This window comes from Osmerus eperlanus, chromosome 27 (assembly GCF_963692335.1).
Source record: "Osmerus eperlanus chromosome 27, fOsmEpe2.1, whole genome shotgun sequence".
In the NCBI taxonomy this organism is placed as follows: Eukaryota; Metazoa; Chordata; class Actinopteri; order Osmeriformes; family Osmeridae; genus Osmerus; species Osmerus eperlanus.
This window is the reverse complement of record NC_085044.1, coordinates 2356084-2375898: the sequence shown is the minus strand read 5'-3', so window position 1 is coordinate 2375898 and position 19815 is coordinate 2356084. Positions and strand designations below refer to the sequence as shown.

At 50.6% G+C, this 19815-nt stretch overlaps 1 protein-coding gene across 3 annotated transcripts; it reads left to right on the top strand.

The window, feature by feature from the left end:
* Positions 1-3593: 3593 nt before the first annotated feature.
* Positions 3594-18687, top strand: nsd1b (nuclear receptor binding SET domain protein 1b). 3 transcript variants are annotated; one of them, XM_062453160.1, is made up of 24 exons: positions 3719-4400; positions 4693-4841; positions 5155-6336; positions 6812-6953; positions 7415-7587; positions 7754-9626; positions 9772-9884; positions 9968-10220; positions 10367-10464; positions 10548-10599; positions 10693-10961; positions 11393-11530; positions 11682-11805; positions 12093-12299; positions 12468-12647; positions 12849-13005; positions 13515-13720; positions 14021-14133; positions 14594-14863; positions 15418-15534; positions 15693-15834; positions 16819-16925; positions 17158-17356; positions 17528-18687. In XM_062453160.1, exons 3-24 carry the CDS (start codon positions 5185-5187, stop codon positions 18199-18201), a joined length of 6759 nt encoding a protein of 2252 aa, XP_062309144.1. In that variant the 5' UTR covers positions 3719-4400; positions 4693-4841; positions 5155-5184; the 3' UTR covers positions 18202-18687. The 3 variants fall into 3 exon arrangements, with proteins under 3 accessions (XP_062309145.1, XP_062309144.1, XP_062309143.1); XM_062453161.1 differs by lacking the exons at positions 3719-4400; positions 4693-4841 and adding an exon at positions 3594-3687; XM_062453159.1 differs by lacking the exon at positions 4693-4841.
* Positions 18688-19815: the final 1128 nt, after the last annotated feature.

Below are 19815 nucleotides of genomic sequence, written 5' to 3'. Positions count from 1 at the left end.
TGGAAACATCTGTTACCAGAGAAGCAAAACATATTTCTAGAGCTCCTATGTATCTTTCATGAGTTCCTCTGATGACGTATGAAATATCTACAACGCCATGATCTACTATATCTTTACCCAAACAAGTAATATGTTACAAATTGCTTTATCCAGTTTTATCTCCAGTGTTACACTGCCCCCTGGTGGCATGAACTGTAAACAACATGCAATCAACTTGCTGATTGATGACACTTTTTACAATAAGATCATTTTATTATTGTCCATTTGGTTCATGAATGAGCGTGTATTACTATGTTTTCACAAAGTGCAGAAACTGTGGCCCACATGCCGACAGCTTTGAATGCTGCCTCGTCATCTCTCTCTGACTGCTCTGGTCTTGATTAAACACATCACATTTCAGCTCTCACTAGACATTGAAAATAAGACAGCCATTGTTCGAACGCGACCAATTATTGTGAGAATAATCTGACCTCAAGGGAGATACCCCCCTGTTTGACCGGCCTCGGAACGTAAAGGTCAGGTATTAATTTGACCACTAGGTGGAGCCCTGTCAGGGTTGGCTGAACAGGAGGCCCTGAAGACAAAGTCCTGCAGTTGAGTAACAGGCCTCAAGAAGGCCTGTCTCGTTTAGTTAGTCTGAATGTCCACGGGTCAGTCAGCTTTCATCTCTAAAGACATGAACTGCATTGTGATGACTGTTTCTATCAATAAACATGTCGTTGTTTTGTGATTTGATCAGAATCGGAATCTGTTTTTATTGCCATGTAAGTTTTCACAAACACAGAATTTACTGTGGCAGGAAGATGCATACAATAAACATATATGGATTATTTATTTATTTTTAAGTTGAATGTATAAATAAAATTTAAAAAGTATAATACTAAGGAGCTAACCAATAACTAAGGAGCTAAACAGTACTGTAAGATAGTAATGATCCTGTCATAATATTATTCTAAACCAAAGAGTTATGAGCTGTCGAGAGTCGAGTATGATCAGTGGTTAAAACATTAAATTGAAACGTTTATTTGAACAAATAGAAATGTTTGATGAACTAATATACTCAAGAAACACAGTCATATCATATTTACATTTGACTGAATTGTATCTGTGTCTTTAAACCGTCACATCTGACTCTAGAGTAATTAAAGAAGCGTGTGAATGTAGTGTAGGGTAACGCCATGCTGAGAACGAGGGCTGTATCTAACAGGTGCTTAGCAAACACTGTTTACCTGTTTTCTCTGTATCTCTGAGCAAGTTATTCATTGGCTGAGGCCCCTCCCACTGCACATTCCCGGAGCCAATGGGCTCTGCAGCCACACATGATGTCGCAGGTGGGAGGGAGGAGGGGGGAGGAGGGGGGAGGGAGGGGGGAGGGAGGGAGGGAGGAGGGGGGAGAGAGGCGTCCCAGTTTCCTCTGCCACAGGCCGCAGGAATGAATCCTCCTTCCTTTCCACTCCCCCTCCTCCCTTCTCTCCCCCTCCTCCCTTCTCTCCCCCTCCTACCTCGACCCCCCCCCCCCCTCCCCCTCTCTCTCTCTGGCAGTGCACTGAAGCAGCACAGAGCCTGCTTGGTGTGTGCCTCTCAGGGCTGATCATTCATCCCCCAGTACAACACACTGCCTGCCCTGGCTTCATAACACGATCAACGGAATGGGATTTCTTCCGGAGGCGTTTAGACCACAGCGCTCTGGGCAGAGCCGGTGGGGCAAACCTCAGTGGGGAGGAAGAGGGAGTTTGTGGGACTAACTAACCGATTCTTCTGATTCCTGTGGAGGCCTGATGTGTCAGCGTTGTGTCAGACTGCAAGGATAGGAAGTGTGACGCTTTTGTGGAGAGCAACTCTGGAGGGTTCTGCTCGTGCAGATGAATCATTCATAGGTTGGCAGAGGGCGTTGGAGAAGATGGGTGTGTCAAAGCAATTAAGGTGACAGTGTCAAAAGTTGATTTGCAGGTGTCAGAAACATAAACAGTTGCAAACATTCACCCCTTGTTGACACGGTCTTCTGTCAGGCTGAGTAAAAGGACAAAAAAGCTCCTAAACAAAATAACTTACAAAAATAGTACAGCATAGTAGTTTACAATGGATCACTATAAGGATTCGTGTTTTCTTTACATGGTGTTGGTGCCCACTGGTATGACCTAATGGGCCAATCAACAGGTCAAATCACCAACTCACCTGCCACTACACAATTTACCATAAATCATGTTTTCCTTAGAAATTAGTATTTACTAGGCTGGAATGAAAATTTGGCTAGGGATCAGCCCGATAAAAATACATTAGTGCACATAATGTGTATCTTAATGATTTGAGTTTACACTGTGATCTGGTCATCATTACTTTCAAAGTATCTTTTGTTCAGGTAAGGTAAGATAATGTTCAGACTGACACGGGTGAAGAAAAGGCTGAGTGCGTGAGAGGGTTAACGTCTTGGGCCAATGTAAGATAAGCACCTGTAACTGCAGGTGTCACTGGTAAAGTATATTTCTAGTTGACTATCAATACACAGACTGTTTTAGAAGGTTAATCCGTAATCCATGATCTATCTGTCCCGACTGCTATCGACGTAATGATCTGGCTTCCTGTCTCTGTTACGACATTCCACACGGAGCCATGAAAACTAATATAGCAACACAATGTAAGATAATACTAGTCCACGACTATGAGTTTGTCTATTGTAGGGTCAAAGCCTGCGACTGAGTATGGTAATTTGTTGACGTCGCTGGTCGTTTCAACAAAATGAAAGCGCCTTTTAATGGCTTGATGACGCATGAACGCGTGTGATCTGCCGGGGCGCTGTTCGGTCTGTTTCTTAACCAGGAGCTGCAGGCCCTCTATCCCATCCTGCCCGCCTGCCTTCAGCTAGCGGACTGAGTAGGCAGCGCAGTTTTCTCCGTTCGTCTCTAACTTGACTTCCACAAAATATCGCATGTTTAAAATCGGGGTGTATCAAAACGCTCCATTGTGGCTTCTACACGTTACATCCTACGTTTGTGGGAAGCGTTGATGAAAGATTGGGTGTCTATTTACCTGGGGCGCATCCGCCCACCCAACCAACACCCTCTGAAAGCCCACAGTCACGTCTGTTACATGAGTTTTACATTGCATCGAATATCAGAACAGAGTCTCTTTTTCCGCAGCCACGTCACGTCGGCTGTGTTTGTTACTTCCAGCAACGCTCCAATACCGTAGTTGGAAGGCTTTGCGGCAGTCACACGCGACCCTGCCTTCAGTCTGTTCTAAGCACAAACAACTCATATAACATATCAATACGCAAATCAGACGCGTATTTTCCCTTTTCAATACGTGGAATACATAATGACACACGTTTTAAAGCACTGGACCCCAACCACCCGATCACTGCGTTTCTTCCCGTTGCAAAAACGTTTCTTTTGTAACCTGTCATATGATACACAGTGAGAGTAACTACACACAATATTGTGTAAATATTTCCCTACGTTAGAGAGTCATTTGTGTAGATGTACTAAGAGGTTAGAAAATGTTTTGAGTGCTAGAGACGTGCGCGTAAGCATAGTTTAGGTTGTAGCGCTGTAATGTGAACTTTATATCGGGGATATTTTAACACTTTGTGGCCTGTTTTTTCAAAGCAGACTCCATTTTGAGGGACCGGGTGAAGAGAGAATAGGCTTTGCAACTCGTCAGTGGGAGAGGAAACCATCAGTTTTCCGGGTATATATTTCAACGGATTTATACAAAGGGTGGTTGATCTTGTAGTTTACAGTCATTTCGTATGGGCTATTGACGCGTGTGGTATTGGATGCCATTTTCCAGAAGTTGGGTATATGACAGTCATGTCATTGGTAATGACTTGAATGACAGTATAAATTGAATACAATAGAGCTCATTAGAATCGTTCGTGGATTATTCCAGACGTGCCTTTTTTCCAATCATCTAAACAAGGACATTATTTTTTTTTTTAGACTTGATTATTTTGGTGAAACTCTGCACCCCCAGCAGTAGATAGTAAGTGCTTATAGGGAGGGAGCCCGAGCGGATTGGTCGCGCGCACAGACAGACATGGGCAGTCAGGACTTGCAAGGGGCAGGTCGGCAGCTCGGAAATAGTCATCAATTTTTGAGAATAATGCATTTTAGATGAGATAACAAGGAATGAAAAAGTTCGAATAGTGTATGGTAAGCCGTTGTAAAGGGGTTGTGCTTTCAGTTAGGGGTGTACATATCTGTGTTATTATTATTTATCAGAAGGGGCCGCCGGTGAAGCAGTAGCGCAAGTAGAGAGAGTGTATGTTCAGAGGATCCAGGCCTAGTAGTATTGCCGCTGATTGGAATGCTCATCCGCTTTCACAAATTTGGAAAATAGCACATTTACAATCAGAAATGAGAGGTTTGTCAGTGCTTTTTGCGGTGGCTGACATTGGAATGGTAAGAATCTCGCGGCTGATCCGTGTCATACGTTTTATGATGTGTATAAACCCTTCCGTGATTTTGTGTCTACACCGTGGACGCCCGTGTGTTGAAGCCAGTGTCTATGTTTGGTATGTGAAGTTGTGTGTCGATTCTGCATGTTTGCTGCGCCGTGCCGCCTCGTGTGAGCCCTGGTACACGCAGAGATCATGCACGGACGCTGTCATGAACTGCTCTTTTTTAATCCAAGATATTCGGGTTTCTAAAGCTGCGTTCTGGTACCAATTTAACCCTTTGCTGTCGCTGGCAGCGTGTCATTATAGCAACGGAGATCTAATTTTAACGTGACCGGCTGACCAAACGCGCCCCAGGTTGACACTATTCCACGCTCTTGGCGGTGCCGCGAGCCGTGGAATGATGGCAGTAGCCTACCTGTTTTTTCAGTTGTCCTAAAGCAAGGTGTGCGCCAATATTCTAATTCTCGATGCTAAATGTAGGAAACTCCGAGCATACAATAGATAAACAAACACGTCACACACATATCCTAATCACATTTTAGTAGATTTTTGTTAACTTTTGAAAAATATGTTATCATTCTTACATTGTTTTATTTTATATATTGTTCAACAATTTAATTAAAATGTTACACAAGCTTTATTACACTATTATATATAAACATAAACGTGTATATGGATATTTATTATAACATTTTGCCACATATGATGTAATATTTGTACTTTTATTCATTCCACTTTCTTATTTTTATTTCCAGGATGTCAACATGGCAGCATGAGTGGGCCCTATGAATAGGCCAATCAGATCTGCCCGTCGGAGCCGTCACCCCAGCTCACCTCTGACCTCTGACCTTCACCTCCCCAGCTCCCCTTCCTCTCAGCACCATGACCCTGAGCCAGGACTAGTTATGTCCACTGCCCCTTCCCTCAAACCCCCCTCAGCCTATGGGCTTCCTCACAAGGACCTTGCGTCCACCTACAGTCCTCTCAGGAGACTCCAGCATCTGACTACCATGGTCAGCCATCCTGACCTGGTCCTGGCTGGGAGGGACAGGGCTTATCAGACCCAGGCCCAGGCCCAGCCTCACACCCAGGCCCAGACCCACAGCCAGGCCCAGAACCAGCCCCACAGCCAGACCCAGGCCCAGCCTCACACCCAGGCCCAGACCCACAGCCAGGCCCAGGCCCAGACCCACAGCCAGACCCAGGTCCAGCCTCACACCCAGGCCCAGACCCACAGCCAGGCCCAGGCCCAGACCCACAGCCAGGCCCAGACCCACAGCCAGCCCCAGGCCCAGCCCCACAGCCAGAGCCAGGCCCAGCCCCACAGCCAAACCCAGACCCAGCCCCACAGCCAGACCCGAGCCCAGACCCGGGCCCAGACCCAGAGCACCAGGAATGACACCTACACCCGGGGCGTAGCAAGGAAACCCGATTCTGGTAACTCCCAGGTGTCGAACCCCCACACGGCCTCCATCCCAGACTTCAGACAGGATAGGACAGCCAGCAACAGGCCCGACGCCGCGTCAGATAAGATGACGAACAGCTGCTTCTCTGACCCGCCGAGTCCCGCCTTCTCATTGGACAGCAACAGCCCATTCGCCAACGGCTTCCTGCACTTCGAGTCCTCGCTGTTCGGAGAGGACGAGGACAGCGACGAGGGCGTTGCCGACGACGACGACGAGGATTACGGAGAGTGTCGGGGTCCCGCGTCGTCCCTGGCGACCAGACCGGGCAGGGTCGGGAGGTCGCAGGAAGCAGGCCTGGGTTTTTTAAACTTGAAGTCTGATCCCGACCCGGAGGTGCGTGAGCGTTCGGACAGCCGTTCCCCCGTTGGCCGTGCGGTGCTGAAGGGTCGCGGGGCCGAGGAATCGGACCCGGATTGGGGGAGTGACTGTGAGTCATTCTCTCTCAGGACCAGCCCCTCTGGGCCAGCTCTGGCAAGTGTTTACTCGCTACTGTAACAGTATATTCAGATCAAATCAAACTTTATTTGTCTTAAGTTCTGACTACAAGGGCTTCACCAAACCCCCACCGATCAGGTCAATTACAGGTCCTACCATACACAACAGTGCTACTTGTGAATTACACTTTGCATGATACATATTTGTCGTCTTGTTGCAGCAGTCTTTCTGCTGTCGTTTACTGTCTACTTGAAAAGCATTTACGTTTTATGTCTTGATTTCTGTCGATTGATTTTATATACCACTAGACAGCGAGTGCAACTCTACTCTACGTCACTCTACTCTGCTTTGCTATTTTTCAATGCTACTCAATGCTCTTTGGCTGTAGTCAGGGCTATTTACAGATCACATAGTTGGCACGCCATTTATATAAAGAGTGTCTGCATTTCATAATGACCTGCGTACATAAGGCCTAATGTGGGCGTAACGTATGTTTTGCTGGGGTCCACAGTCAAGCAGCCTCAAGAAGAAGCCCCTGCCTCCGGTGAAGTTCATGGAGGGAGAAGTGATCTGGGCCAAGTTCAACCGCAGGCCCTGGTGGCCTTGTGAAATCACTGTGGACCCACATCAGAACACCTACCACAGGATGAAAGGTTAGCACCATAGATATATATAAAGGCTAGATGTCTTACGGCGGATTCTAGAACGTCCGCACATGGTGGCCATCTTGCTACAGTCAACTCGCTCACCCATAACATTGCTCCAACACAATGTTATGGGTGAGCGAGTTGACTGTAGCAAGATGGCCGCCACGTGCGGACGTTCGACTCCGTTGTCCGGCAACGCGGACGAGACATCTAGCCTTTATATATATCTATGGTTAGCACGACGATCCCCTTTTTAGAACGGCCTTTGGAACCGTCCTTCACAAAGAGTTCGGAATGCCAGAATTTAGAACGCTAGAATGTGCTTCTTGGAAATCGATCAATGTCTATTCATCTGCAGGAGCTTAGGGTTTTCAGTGTTTTGAGTGAGTTTCTCAGAGGCTTCACTGTTTCTCCTGTGAACCGCTAGAGACCCCTTCACCATCTTACACTGGTTGTCGTTGTTTCAGAGCCCAGCGACCGACCGTGCAGGCTCTACTACATCAAGACCTTCGGGGAGCCAGAGGAGTGGGCCTGGGTGGAGGGCAGGGCCACTCACCCATTCCAGGGAGGCTTCCAGTTCGAACAGCTTCCACTGCTCCGCAGGAGAGGGAAGCAACGTGAAGAGAACTACAAATACTCTGTAATTACGTCGACGCGTTAGTGTGACCTGTCCTGAGTGGAATCTTGAAACGCTTGTTGTTTTGGGGATGGGATTGAAGGGGTTCAAGAATGCGTTTTGAGTTTGCAGAAGGAGGTGTCATGATAGTCGCCGTGAATATATGTTTTCGTGTCTGTGTCTCTTCTAGATACCTAAGCGCTTCAAAGAGTCGTGGAAGCTGAGTGTGGCGGAGGCAGAAGCCGTTGAACCCTACAGACCCAAAATGGATGCCTCCACATCCCCCGCCATAGAGGAGACCCTCCATGACGGCTCCACTCCAGAGAAAGATGACAAGGCTCTTCCCCCGCCTCCTCCGTTCACCCCACCTTCCTCTACTCCCCCTGCAACTAGTCACTTTACCAACGGAGCTGTGTCTCCACCCAGGAAAGCTGCCCCAGCGAGACCAAGCACTTTCAAGAAGCCCAAATGCAAGAAGAGGCCGAGCAAAACGTTGAAAGCGCAGATAGCTAAAACCGAGACGATCAACCACAAAAAGACGTTTGTCAATCCCGACCAATCGCAAAGGGATCAGGGAGAGTGTCCATATTCGGACCTGGACTCCGTCCCTAAGATTCTGTGTCCTAAAGCTCTCGAGCGTCAGTCCAAACCCGCTCCGGCTCCACCTCCGGCCCCACTGGCGAAGGAGGTGAAGAAACCACCTGAGATCCAGACTGGCCTGTGGTTCAGCAAGGCAGGCAAAGAGAGACGACCCAAAACCACCAGCCCCGTGCCGGACCGCACACTCTTCAGCAAAGCCTCCTCCAGGAAGAAACCTCCAGCCTCCGTCAACAGGAAGATCCCGGCGTTCGTCTCGGCCCCCGCAGTGACGAGCGGGCCATCTGACCAATCGAAGAAGGTTGTGGACAAGCACCCCGCCCACCTTCCCGCCAGCAGCGGGCTGATGACCCGGGCTCTGAAGGCGCAAGAGGAAGCGGAGAAGAAGAGAAAGACTCTGTCCAATGGCAGCAAAGCAGGCGGGCTTATGTCCGACACCAGCCATACAGAGAAAGACACCTCCTTCTCACGTGCTTCCTGTAGGAAACCGGAGACCAAAACGAAACGTTCTACCAAAGCCGGACATCCGAAAAACGACCAAGGCGACCGCCCGGCTTCTTCGCCCGACGCTCGCGATCGTAGCCCCTCCTCCTTCACATCGAGCGGCCCGAAAGACTTCGAGGAGGCCGATGTGAAGACCGAAGACGATGCCTTCCTGATCTCCCAGACGCCGTTCGACTTCATCCCCCTGACCTCCTCCTCCGCCAAGCCCAAGAAGGAGACCTTCGTGTCGGACGTCTCCTCCTCCTCCTCCCCCTCGCGGTGCTTCTCCCCCATGGACGCCTTCAAAGACGTCAAAGAGGTCTCCTTCCACTCCCTGGCGGCGGAGGCCGACGGCGCCCCCGTTGCTTTCCAAACGGACGCCGGCTACAAGTTCAGCACCTTCCTGATGCTGCTGAAGGACATGCACGACAGCAGGGAGCGAGACGGGACCCCTCTGGAGCTGGAGATCGGACCCCCCAGCGCCCACGTGAAGGAGGAGCCCTCCTTGATGCCTCCTCCCCCGGGGGAGAGCGCCGGCGCTGGGCCCGGTCGGCGGCTCCCCGGATGCGGGGGTCCAAAAGCCAAGACCAAAGCCGAGTCGGGAGGCAGGACGAACCAGGTCTCCAAAAGACCCTCCAAGAAAAGAAGCTCATCCGGGAACAGAAAGGGATGTAGTAGGAAAGAGCCTGGTGGTTCTGGTGGGTCTGGGCCGGGATACCCGGGAGGGAGGGCCTCTTCCAGGGCACCTGACCAAGCCTGGGTGAAAACGAGCCACAAGCGAGGCAGAGATGGAGTGATGGAGGAAAAGAGCGAGATGGAGAGTTTGGAGAACTCGGTGTCTTTGGAGCAGAGAGGTTCAGCCGCGGCGGCGTCCTTCTCTCAGCCTAAGACCGGGCTGGAGTCCCAGGTTGTCCCTGAAGCCGAACACACTAACGCCAACACTAACACGGCCCAGTCGGCTGGGAGTCAAGAGCCTCTAACAGGTAAGGGAATTTCTTTCGTGAGTAACCCTTCCTTCTCCCCTCCTGAAGAGAATCGACTTTCACAATCCGCAAATGACGAAAGAAACATGACTGCTCACATCTTTACGCGACGCTTGCGTCGCTTGTGTCTTGTTCTCTTCCACAGCACATAAACGCATCAGAAAACCAAGCAAGCGGCTCATAGAATGGACAGAGGAGTACGACCAGATATTCTCCACCAGGAAGAAACCCAAAAAGCCTCTGTCACAACCTGCTAAGGTAGTAAACGCAGCGATGTTAGCTCTTCAGCCTGTGTTGGTTTGTATATTCATCACTGAAGCATCTCGTGTACCTTCTTGTAGGCCACGCTGTCCATCAGCAGCAAACCGGATCCATCTCCTTCAGTGAAGGACACACTTGATCACGCGCCTTTGAACGCACTTCCTGAAATACAGACTCCGCCTCCCGAGGAGCCCTCCGAGACCCCTATTGGCCTTCCTCCTCCTGTGGAGAACTCCATCCCCCAGGATGCACCTGTGCTCTCCATAGACACACTAACCCCGCCCCCTGAAGCAGAGCCATCGCAGTCATCGGGGGCCATCCCGAAAGATACCGGTTAGAAACCATAGAACGACTTCGAAAAACTACTCTCTATACGATGCAGCTGACATTTAAAACAATCAAAATGGCCAATCGTAATTCTGTTTACAAACATCCATGGTAATGTTCTCCATAGTGATAAGTCATTCTCCCGATGACAGGAAGTGTTCCAGTGTTGGAGAGGAAGAGGCAGAGGAAACCCACTCAGAAGATTCTGGAATACTGTCTGGAGGCTGAAGCTGCCAACCCAAAGAAGAAGGTACCAGTGGCCACATGGACCAGGGTTGATAACGCCTGTTCCAGAACATTCTGTTCACATAGTGTTGTCCTCTGTATCTACAGGTGAAGTCTGTGAAGACCAGCTCGCCAGGTCAGGCTCACCCTGTCCATTCAGGTAATTCTACTTTTTTCTAGAGTTAGTTATATATTTTTATCTATATGTGTATACCTGAGTGTCTAACCCTGTTCAATCTGTTGGTTCTCCAAGGTTCCGGTTCTGGACAGCAAACTTCCAGATCGACCAAGAAAAAGTTAACAACGTTGTCCCCCTCGGCGCCTACGCTCACCCCTTCCACCTCCCCGCCCCCTACCCTTGCAGCTCCCCCCCCCAGCATCCCCACCCCTGCCCCCCCCAGCCCGGTGGCCTGCCCCCCCATCCCTGTCAGCGAGGAGAGGGAATCAGTCCCAGTCCCGACCCCTCCCCCCTCTGAGGAGAGTAAGGTGCAGGAGGAGGAGAAGGATACCGAGGACACCGAGGTAAGCCAACTGCCCTCATCCGCACACCTGTCATCCGCACACCTGTCATGCACACACCTGTCATCCACACACCTGTCATCCACACCTGTCATCCACACACCTGTCTTCCACACACCTGTCACCTGAGTAACAAACAATAATTACACTGTATTGTCACAGAAATTACGTGATAATAACTCATGAAGTCACTGTCAAAGTTGCCTGCTGGCTTTTCCAGCGTGTATACCCTTCTGCAGGGGTAACTGTTGTTTGTAGCGTACATAGCAGCAGGGGCTTCTCCAGAAACAGGGTTGGAGACCCTGCCACAGTATATTCCTTGTTTGTGTGAACGTACATGGCGATTAAAGCTCATTCTGATTCTTTATCCTACTGTGAACTCTCTCCACTCCTGCATCTTCTTAACCCCTCTGGTCGTGTTCTGCTGTGCTCAGGCATGTCCCTCCAGTCTGGACAACAGCTTCTCTTCCACAAAAGACGAGTCTTCGCTGTGCGAAGAAACACACTCAGCCAATAAGAAGATCCTAGGAGACAAGGGGGGTGTGGCCTCCCTGAAGGAGAACATATGCCAGGTGGGTTACGTTTATTCAAAGAGATTAACAGTATCTCTCTGTAAGTCGGGGATGAATGTAGGGGGGAAAAAAATCTAAATAAATACCTGATTCCTACATAACTTGTGATAACTTAACTAACATAACTTATGTTGTGTGAATTATGTGAAAGGTTTGCGAGAAGACCGGAGAGTTGCTGCTGTGCGAGGGCCAGTGCTGCGGAGCCTTCCACCTGCAGTGCATCAGCCTGGCCGAGGCCCCAAGGGGCAAGTTCATCTGCCCCGAGTGCAAGTCCGGTGAGTCCAGCCGAGTCAGAGAACACTGGCGACACCCGCTCTGGTTACCGTCGTTAGCATGTGACTCACAGGAAGCAGGAAGTGATGTGTCATGTGGCCCAGAAGTAGAATGAACAGCTGAGAAGACATACCAGTGGCTGGAAAATAAAAATTGTGGTAACATTTGTTGGGATCAAACATGTCTGTTTCACTGGACTCTGTGTCTAGGATTAGCAACGATTCGTGAGAGAAGTTAGTATTGATTCCGGACGCCGGCTTTCAAGAGGGTGCATTTTTTTCGTTCGCAGGCGTCCACAGCTGCTTCGTGTGCAGGAAAACGGGGAAGGACGTGAGGCGCTGCATGATCCCCGCCTGCGGGAAGTTCTACCACGGGGAGTGCATCGCTAACCGGGGGCCCACGGCGCCGCTGGGTCTCAACCGGGGATTCCGTTGCTCGCTACACGCCTGCCTGGACTGCTTCATCTCCAACCCCGCCAACCCCTCCGCCTCCAAAGGTGGGCCCCGGCCTTACTGCTGCACTGTAGTCTAGTCCAGCGTGTACCCCAGCCTAGCCTAGCGTAGCATAGCGTAGCGTAACAAAAACGCTGAAAATCGTGATAACATTACCGGTGTTTGTGTTTAGAACACCTTGTTGTGAGAATAAATGTGTGTGTGTGTCGCAGGCCGTCTGATGCGCTGTGTGCGTTGTCCCGTGGCCTACCACGCTAGCGACCACTGTCTGGCGGCGGGCAGCATCGTGTTAGCCAGTCACAGCATCCTGTGCCCCAACCACTTCACCCCGCGCAGGGGTGTCAAGAACCACGAGCACGTCAACGTCAGTTGGTGTTTCGTCTGCACTGAAGGTACGTGGAGAGAGTGTCTGTCTGCAGGTCGCAGGTTCTGATCCTCCCTGGATTCTGTGACGCTTTGTATGAAAGTGTCTGCTAAAGAAATACATGAACACGTACAGTACATTCTTAACATCGCACACTGAACTGGTCCACTCATTTCTTCGTTTATCAAAATTCTCGCTTTCTAACTGCTGTTTCACCCCCATGCTGCAGGGGGCAGCCTGTTGTGCTGTGAGTCCTGTCCTGCCGCGTTCCACCGGGAGTGTCTCAACATCGACATGCCCCAGGGCAACTGGTTCTGCAACGACTGTCGGGCCGGGAAAAAGCCCCACTACAAGGACATCCTCTGGGTCAAAGTGGGCCGGTACAGGTCGGTACTGTCTCCGTGGTGCTTGATATGCCTGCTGTTCCATGGATGTCCCATCACAACAAATTGTAATGTACTACAGTGTAACGATAGATCTCTCTGGTTCAGCACTGCATGGAATGTTATTTTTCTAAACCTCTCTCTCTCTCTCTCTCTCTCTCTCTCATATATTTATATATCCTTCATATTTCTTCTGTCTCCCTCCTCTTCCTCTCTTCCCCATCCCTCTCTCCTCACTGTATACCTCTCTCTCCTCCTCCCCACCCTCCCTCTCTCTCCTCTCTCCTCTCCTCCTCCCCACCCTCCCTCTCTCTCCTCCTCTCTCCTCTCCTCCTCCCCACCCTCCCTCTCTCCCCCTGTCTCCTCCTCTCCTCCCCATCCCTTTCTCTCCTCTCCTTCCCCATCCCCCTCTCTCCTCTTCTCCTCCCCCATCCCCCTCTCTCCTCTTCTCCTCCCCCATCCCCCTCTCTCCTCTTCTCCTCCACCATCCCCCTCTCTCCTCCTCTCCTCAGGTGGTGGCCTGCGGAGGTCAGTCACCCAAGGACGATCCCAGAGAACATCCTCCGGATGAGGCACGACGTCGGGGAGTTCCCGGTCCACTTCTTTGGTTCCAACGACTACCTGTGGACCTACCAGGCCAGGGTGTTCCCCTACATGGACGTGGATGCCAACAGCCGAGAGAAGATGGGCAAAGGAGTCGACGCCATCTATAAGAAAGGTGTGTGTGCCAGCTTCAATAGACTGTTGAAGATGAGGTGGACAAACATAGAATCAGCAGAGGAAGTTTAGAGATGGTTTGTTTAAATTTTCTCGCTGACTGATTCTATACTGACTGGTGCTTGACTGTGGTTACCTGCTTGTTGTCTGGCTGGTGTCTGCCTGCTTGTTGTCTGGCTGGTGTCTGCCTGCTTGTTGTCTGGCTGGTGTCTGCCTGCTTGTTGTCTGGTGTCTGCCTGCTTGTTGTCTGGCTGGTGTCTGCCTGCTTGTTGTCTGGCTGGTGTCTGTCTGCTGTGTGCAGCTCTGGAGGAGGCTGCTGTCAGGTTCAGGGAACTGCAGGCGGAGAAGGAGTTGAGGCAGATGCAGGAGGACCGCAGGAACGATAAGAAGCCCCCACCCTACAGGCACATCAAGGTACTGCACCCTCCTTAACCCTAACCCTCCATACTAACCTTACCCCCCCCCCCTACAGGCACATCAAGGTACTGCACCCTCCTTAACCCTAACCCTCCATACTAACCCTACCCCCCCTACAGACACATCAAGGTACTGCACCCTCCTTAACCCTAACCCTCCATACTAACCCTACCCCCCCCTACAGACACATCAAGGTACTGCACCCTCCTTAACCCTAACCCTCCATACTAACCTTACCCCCCCCCCTACAGACACATCAAGGTACTGCACCCTCCCTAACCCTCCATACTAACCCTAACCCCCCCCCCCCCTACAGACACATCAAGGTACCTCACCCTCCCTAACCCTCCCTATCCCTGACCCTCCATTCTAACCCTCCCTAACCCTAACCCCCCCTACAGACACATCAAGGTACTACACCCTCCCTAACCCTAACCCTCCATGCAAACCTCTTCAGGTAAACCGGCCAATCGGGAAGGTGCAGATAATCACGGCCGACCTATCGGAGATCCCGCGGTGCAACTGCAAGGCGTCGGACGAGAACCCGTGCGGGGTGGACTCGGAGTGCATCAACCGCATGCTGCTCTACGAGTGCCACCCCCAAGTGTGCCCGGCCGGCGAGCGCTGCCTCAACCAGGCCTTCACCAAGCGCCAGTGCAGCCAGGTGGAGATCTTCCGCACGCTGGCCAGAGGGTGGGGGCTTCGCTGCGCCCACGACATCAAGAAGGTACGGGGGAAGGAGGGTGGAGGAAGGAGGGTGGAGGAAGGGTGAGGAAGGAGGGTGGAGGAAGGGTGAGGAAGGAGGGTGAGGAAGGAGGGTGGAGGAAGGGTGAGGAAGGAGGGTGGAGGAAGGGTGAGGAAGGAGGGTGAGGAAGGAGGGTGGAGGAAGGGTGAGGAAGGAGGGTGGAGGAAGGGTGAGGAAGGAGGGTGGAGGAATGGTGAGGAAGGAGGGTGGAGGGTGAAGGAGGGAAGAGACCAAAGACGCCCTAAAACGGGACGCCCTAAAAAGGGTGGAGGACCTCATCTTGATGAGGTTGATGAGGTTACACAACCTCATCAAGCTAAAGCGCTTGATGAGGTTGTGTAAACAAGTATGTTTATTTATTCATTCATTTTTATGAATGAATAAATATCATATAATCAACAATAAATCAATAAATCAACTCAACCTCATCTTGTTTCGATTAAAGAGGTTGTCTCTGGGAGCTAAGAATGTGTTTTCTGTCAGTCATTCCTTTAACGGCGCTGGCTGGTAAGACGCTGCCTTGATCCTCTCGTCAGGGGGAGTTTGTGAACGAGTATGTGGGCGAGGTGATCGACGAGGAGGAGTGTCGAGCCAGGATCAAACACGCCCAGGACAACGACATCTGCAACTTCTACATGTTGACGCTGGATAAGGTGAAGCCTGACCCGTCTTTACAAAGTGTCGGCCATCTTTATCAAAACCCTGGATGGAACCTGTGGATTCACAATCAGTGTTTGTGTTCATATGTTATTGTTGGTAGTGACCGCTGTTTGTGTGGGTGTGTGTCCATGCATGTGTGTGTGTGTTTCAGGACCGTATCATTGACGCCGGGCCCAAAGGGAACCAGTCTCGCTTCATGAACCACAGCTGCCAGCCCAACTGTGAGACTCAGAAGTGGACAGTCAGCGGCGACACCAGGGTGGGGCTGTTCTCCCTGGTGGACATTCCTGCAGGTGACCTCCCTAACACTAACCCTCCATACTAACCCTCCATCCTAACCCTCCACCCTAACACTAACCCTCCACCCTAACCCTCCACCCTAACCCTAACCCTCCATACTAACCCTAACCCTCCACCCTAACCCTAACCCTCCATACTAACCCTAACCCTCCACCCTAACCCTCCATACTAACCCTAACCCTCCATACTAACCCTAACCCTCCACCCTAACCCTAACCCTCCATACTAACCCTAACCCTCCACCCTAACCCTCCATACTAACCCTAACCCTCCATACTAACCCTAACCCTCCATACTAACCCTAACCCTCCACCCTAACCCTAACCCTCCACCCTAACCCTCCATACTAACCCTAACCCTCCATACTAACCCTAACCCTCCACCCTAACCCTCCATACTAACCCTAACCCTCCATACTAACCCTCCATACTAACCCTAACCCTCCATACTAACCCTAACCCTCCATACTAACCCTAACCCTCCATACTAACCCTCCATACTAACCCTAACACCCCCCCCCACACACACACACACACACACACACCAGGATGGGGCTGTTGTCCCTGGTGGATATTCCTGCAGGTGACCTCAGAGCCTCGCAAAATGTCAGCAAACACAAAACACATCATTACGTGTTTGTTTTTTTTACATCTGAATAAATATGTTTAATTCGTTCTGATAGTTTATTCATGAACAAGTTGATGAACTGGCAGCTGGACGTCAAATCCTGACCCAGATAACTGACAAACTAAAGCGCTTGTTTATTAGAATCAGGAGAGAAATCCTCCAGAAGCAGGTTTGGGAAGCTCTGAAGCGTAACCACGACAACTAGCACCGGCCTCCCCTACGTTTAACGTCCTCACTTCTCTGAAGCGAGATACAAACGGGGAATTTGAACCCTGCTAACCTCTTGACCTGCATTCAGATGCTCTAACCACTCAGCTCTACTCTATTGCGGTGCTCCTTCGGTTCTCCAGGGACGGAGATCACCTTCAACTACAACCTGGAGTGCCTGGGCAATGGGAAGACTGTGTGTAAATGTGGGGCTCCAAACTGCAGCGGCTTCCTGGGGGTCCGGCCCAAGGTGAGAGGTCAGGGGTGAGAGGTCAGGGGTGAGAGGTCGTGATGCTAAATGCTAACATTTGAGTGGTCAGCGTTAGCATTTGAATCATTCAATTTTAATGACAAATTCATGTCACAAATAGCTGATTTGGCCGTTCAATGTGTGACCAGACAGTATTAACATACATACACTTCCAGGACAGAAAGAAACTGTATTGCCTGTGTTGACCTTGCCCCTTCCTCCGCCCCCCCAGAACAACCCTCCAGGGGAGGACAAGGGGCGTAGGATGAAAAAGAAGGTCCAGGCGAAGCGCAAGAAGGTGGAGGTGACCAAGGAGAGGGAGGACGAGTGTTTCAGCTGTGGGGACGGGGGCCAGATGGTGTCCTGCAAGAGGCCTGGATGTCCCAAGGTCTACCACGCCGACTGTCTCAACCTCACCAAGAGACCTGCAGGTGAAGAGGCTCGCTGGACTGGGATGGGGCTGATAGACACACACAGGAACACACAAAGGATGTATTTGCTTGTTTGTCTGGCTTATTCACGCATGTGTGTGTGTGTGTGTGTGTGTGTTTACCTGTGTGTGTGTGTGTGTGTGGTTACCTGTGTGTGTGTTGGCACCGCAGGTCGCTGGGAGTGCCCGTGGCACCAGTGTGACGTGTGTGGCAAGGAGGCGGCCTCCTTCTGCGAGATGTGCCCCAGTTCCTACTGCTGCCTCCACCGCGACGGCATGCTGTTCATCTCCAAGCTGGACGGACGCCTCTCCTGCAGCGAGCACGATCCCTGCGGCCCCGACCCCCTGGAGCCGGGAGAGATTAGGGAGTACGCCCCGGACCCAGCCGCCCTGCCTCCCTGCCTGGGGAACATCCTCCCCGCACCCCCTGGCTCTCCTGGTCCTCCGGCCGCTTCCAGGGGACAAGGGGAGCCACAGGACGGGCCGGGCCCAGGATCGGGCCTTCATCCTGGGTTCGGCTCTGAGGACTCCTCCCCGTTCTCCATCGCCATCCCTGTCTCTGTTCCGGAGGCCACCGCTTCCCCCACCCCGCACCCCGACTCAGACAGCCCAGGAAGCCCCCATGTGTTCGATCTGCCCCACTACTCGCCCATCTCCTCCTATGAAGAAGAGAGGGATGTGGAGGAGGAAGAGGAGGAGGGCGAAGAGGGGGAGAAAAGAGAGGATGGAGAGCTGGAAGGTCTTGAGATAAATGAGGAGGAGGAGGAGGAGGAGGAGGAGGAGGAGGAGGAAGAGGAGGAGGAAGAAGAGGAGGAGGAGGAGGAAGAAGAGGAGGAGGAGGAGTGAAGAGTCTTTCTGCATTTCTGCATGGTGGCTTATGATTCCACATAGACCTTACAGCGGGAGGGAGGGAGGGCACAAGGGGACTAACCAATCAAACCACTGGAAAGGCCTGTCAATCACCATCACATCCTATGATCATGGATTACCCTAGGAGATTGGCTGCCTGCTCCTGGGGGTTGGCTAATCCTGAACTTCAATACTACACACTCTTTTACATAGTTCAAAATGAGGACCAGTCAATAACATTTGATGTTATAAAAAGTCATCAGCGACTTGTACAGCAGTTTGGTCTGGCAGATGCTCGTGGACAAACAGGAAGTTCCCGAACCCTGTATTTCAGATGGGTGTAGTGGTGTATGATGGGAAATGTAGTCATATATGTCAGTTCCACAGCTGCAGGTTTGTGGTGTCTGTTAAATGGTTTTAAGACGTGTTTACATGTTCCGCTTCTCCTGTCGGAGGATACTGCGATTTAAGAATGAGAAAACATAGTATTTATGGGAGCAGAAACTGGGGAAGGGTGTTTGTAGAGGACTAGCAACCCTCTCAGCACAGTATTTATATATTTTAGTACAGAGATTAATCAGTGGTAGCGGGTTGCTGTCTCCAAGAAACACACGATGACGAGTAGCTATGGAAATCATGATTCACTTGCTGACTCATCCTGTATCCATTCTCTCTTACTGCTCCAAAATGGCCGACACATACAGCAAATGTCAAAGTGAGATAGATGACTGGTAGGTCAGTATTTACGTCAAGTGTCAGAAGATGTCTTGAAGATGCTCATCTGCGTACACTATCTCCTCGGCTCATTTCCTTTTGTCCCCCACTTAAAATCTGGGACCATTTTGTTTAGTTTTTTCTCTCCAAACAAGTCTTGTTTGAAAACTCCTTCATTTCGGTTCCTCTCTTGTTTTTTGCTGGAGAGAATGCAATATGGCCTTGTCGGACTAGCCTGCTAGTGTCACTTCTGTGTAACCCATCTCACCTATGGGTGGCTGTAGTTGAAAACATCCTTCTCCCTCAAAGTGAACTTGAAATAAGAACATGCCAGAACCTACCCAGATGTGGGTACATCTGACACCAGACCTACCTTTAGCACTAAGCTAGCTCCCTTGTGTATAATATTCTCTACAATGACATATTTATATTGACTTTGATAACGCACAAATGAAGACTCTGCAAAGAGACTTGAGTGAACGCTCTCCGCGCTTCTTTTACATCCTGGTGGTAGAAAAGTAGTTTTTCCTCAAACATTTTAAAAGGACTTTCAGAAAGTGATCCTGCTTCAATGCTTACACTTCCTGTATGTTGGGCGTCTGCTTGGCATCCCTTTCCTTTGTATTTCAGTGTGTCGTCTCTGTCTTTAGGTGTTCTGTCTACTGGTCAGTAGTCAGGCAGCCATTTCTTTCTTCTACGGAGAAAGAGAATGGGCATGGTAGGGTTGTTTCTGGAAAAAACAACTGAAACCAGTTGAGTGGATTTGTCAGCGAGAGAGTCATTATAGGTTTAATCTCTGAAACTGATTTGCCTTTTCCTAATTGAGCGATATTTAGTCATCCTCATTGCCTGGTGCCTGATTTCAGTGACTGGTTTGAGGCTAAATTTGTCATGTCC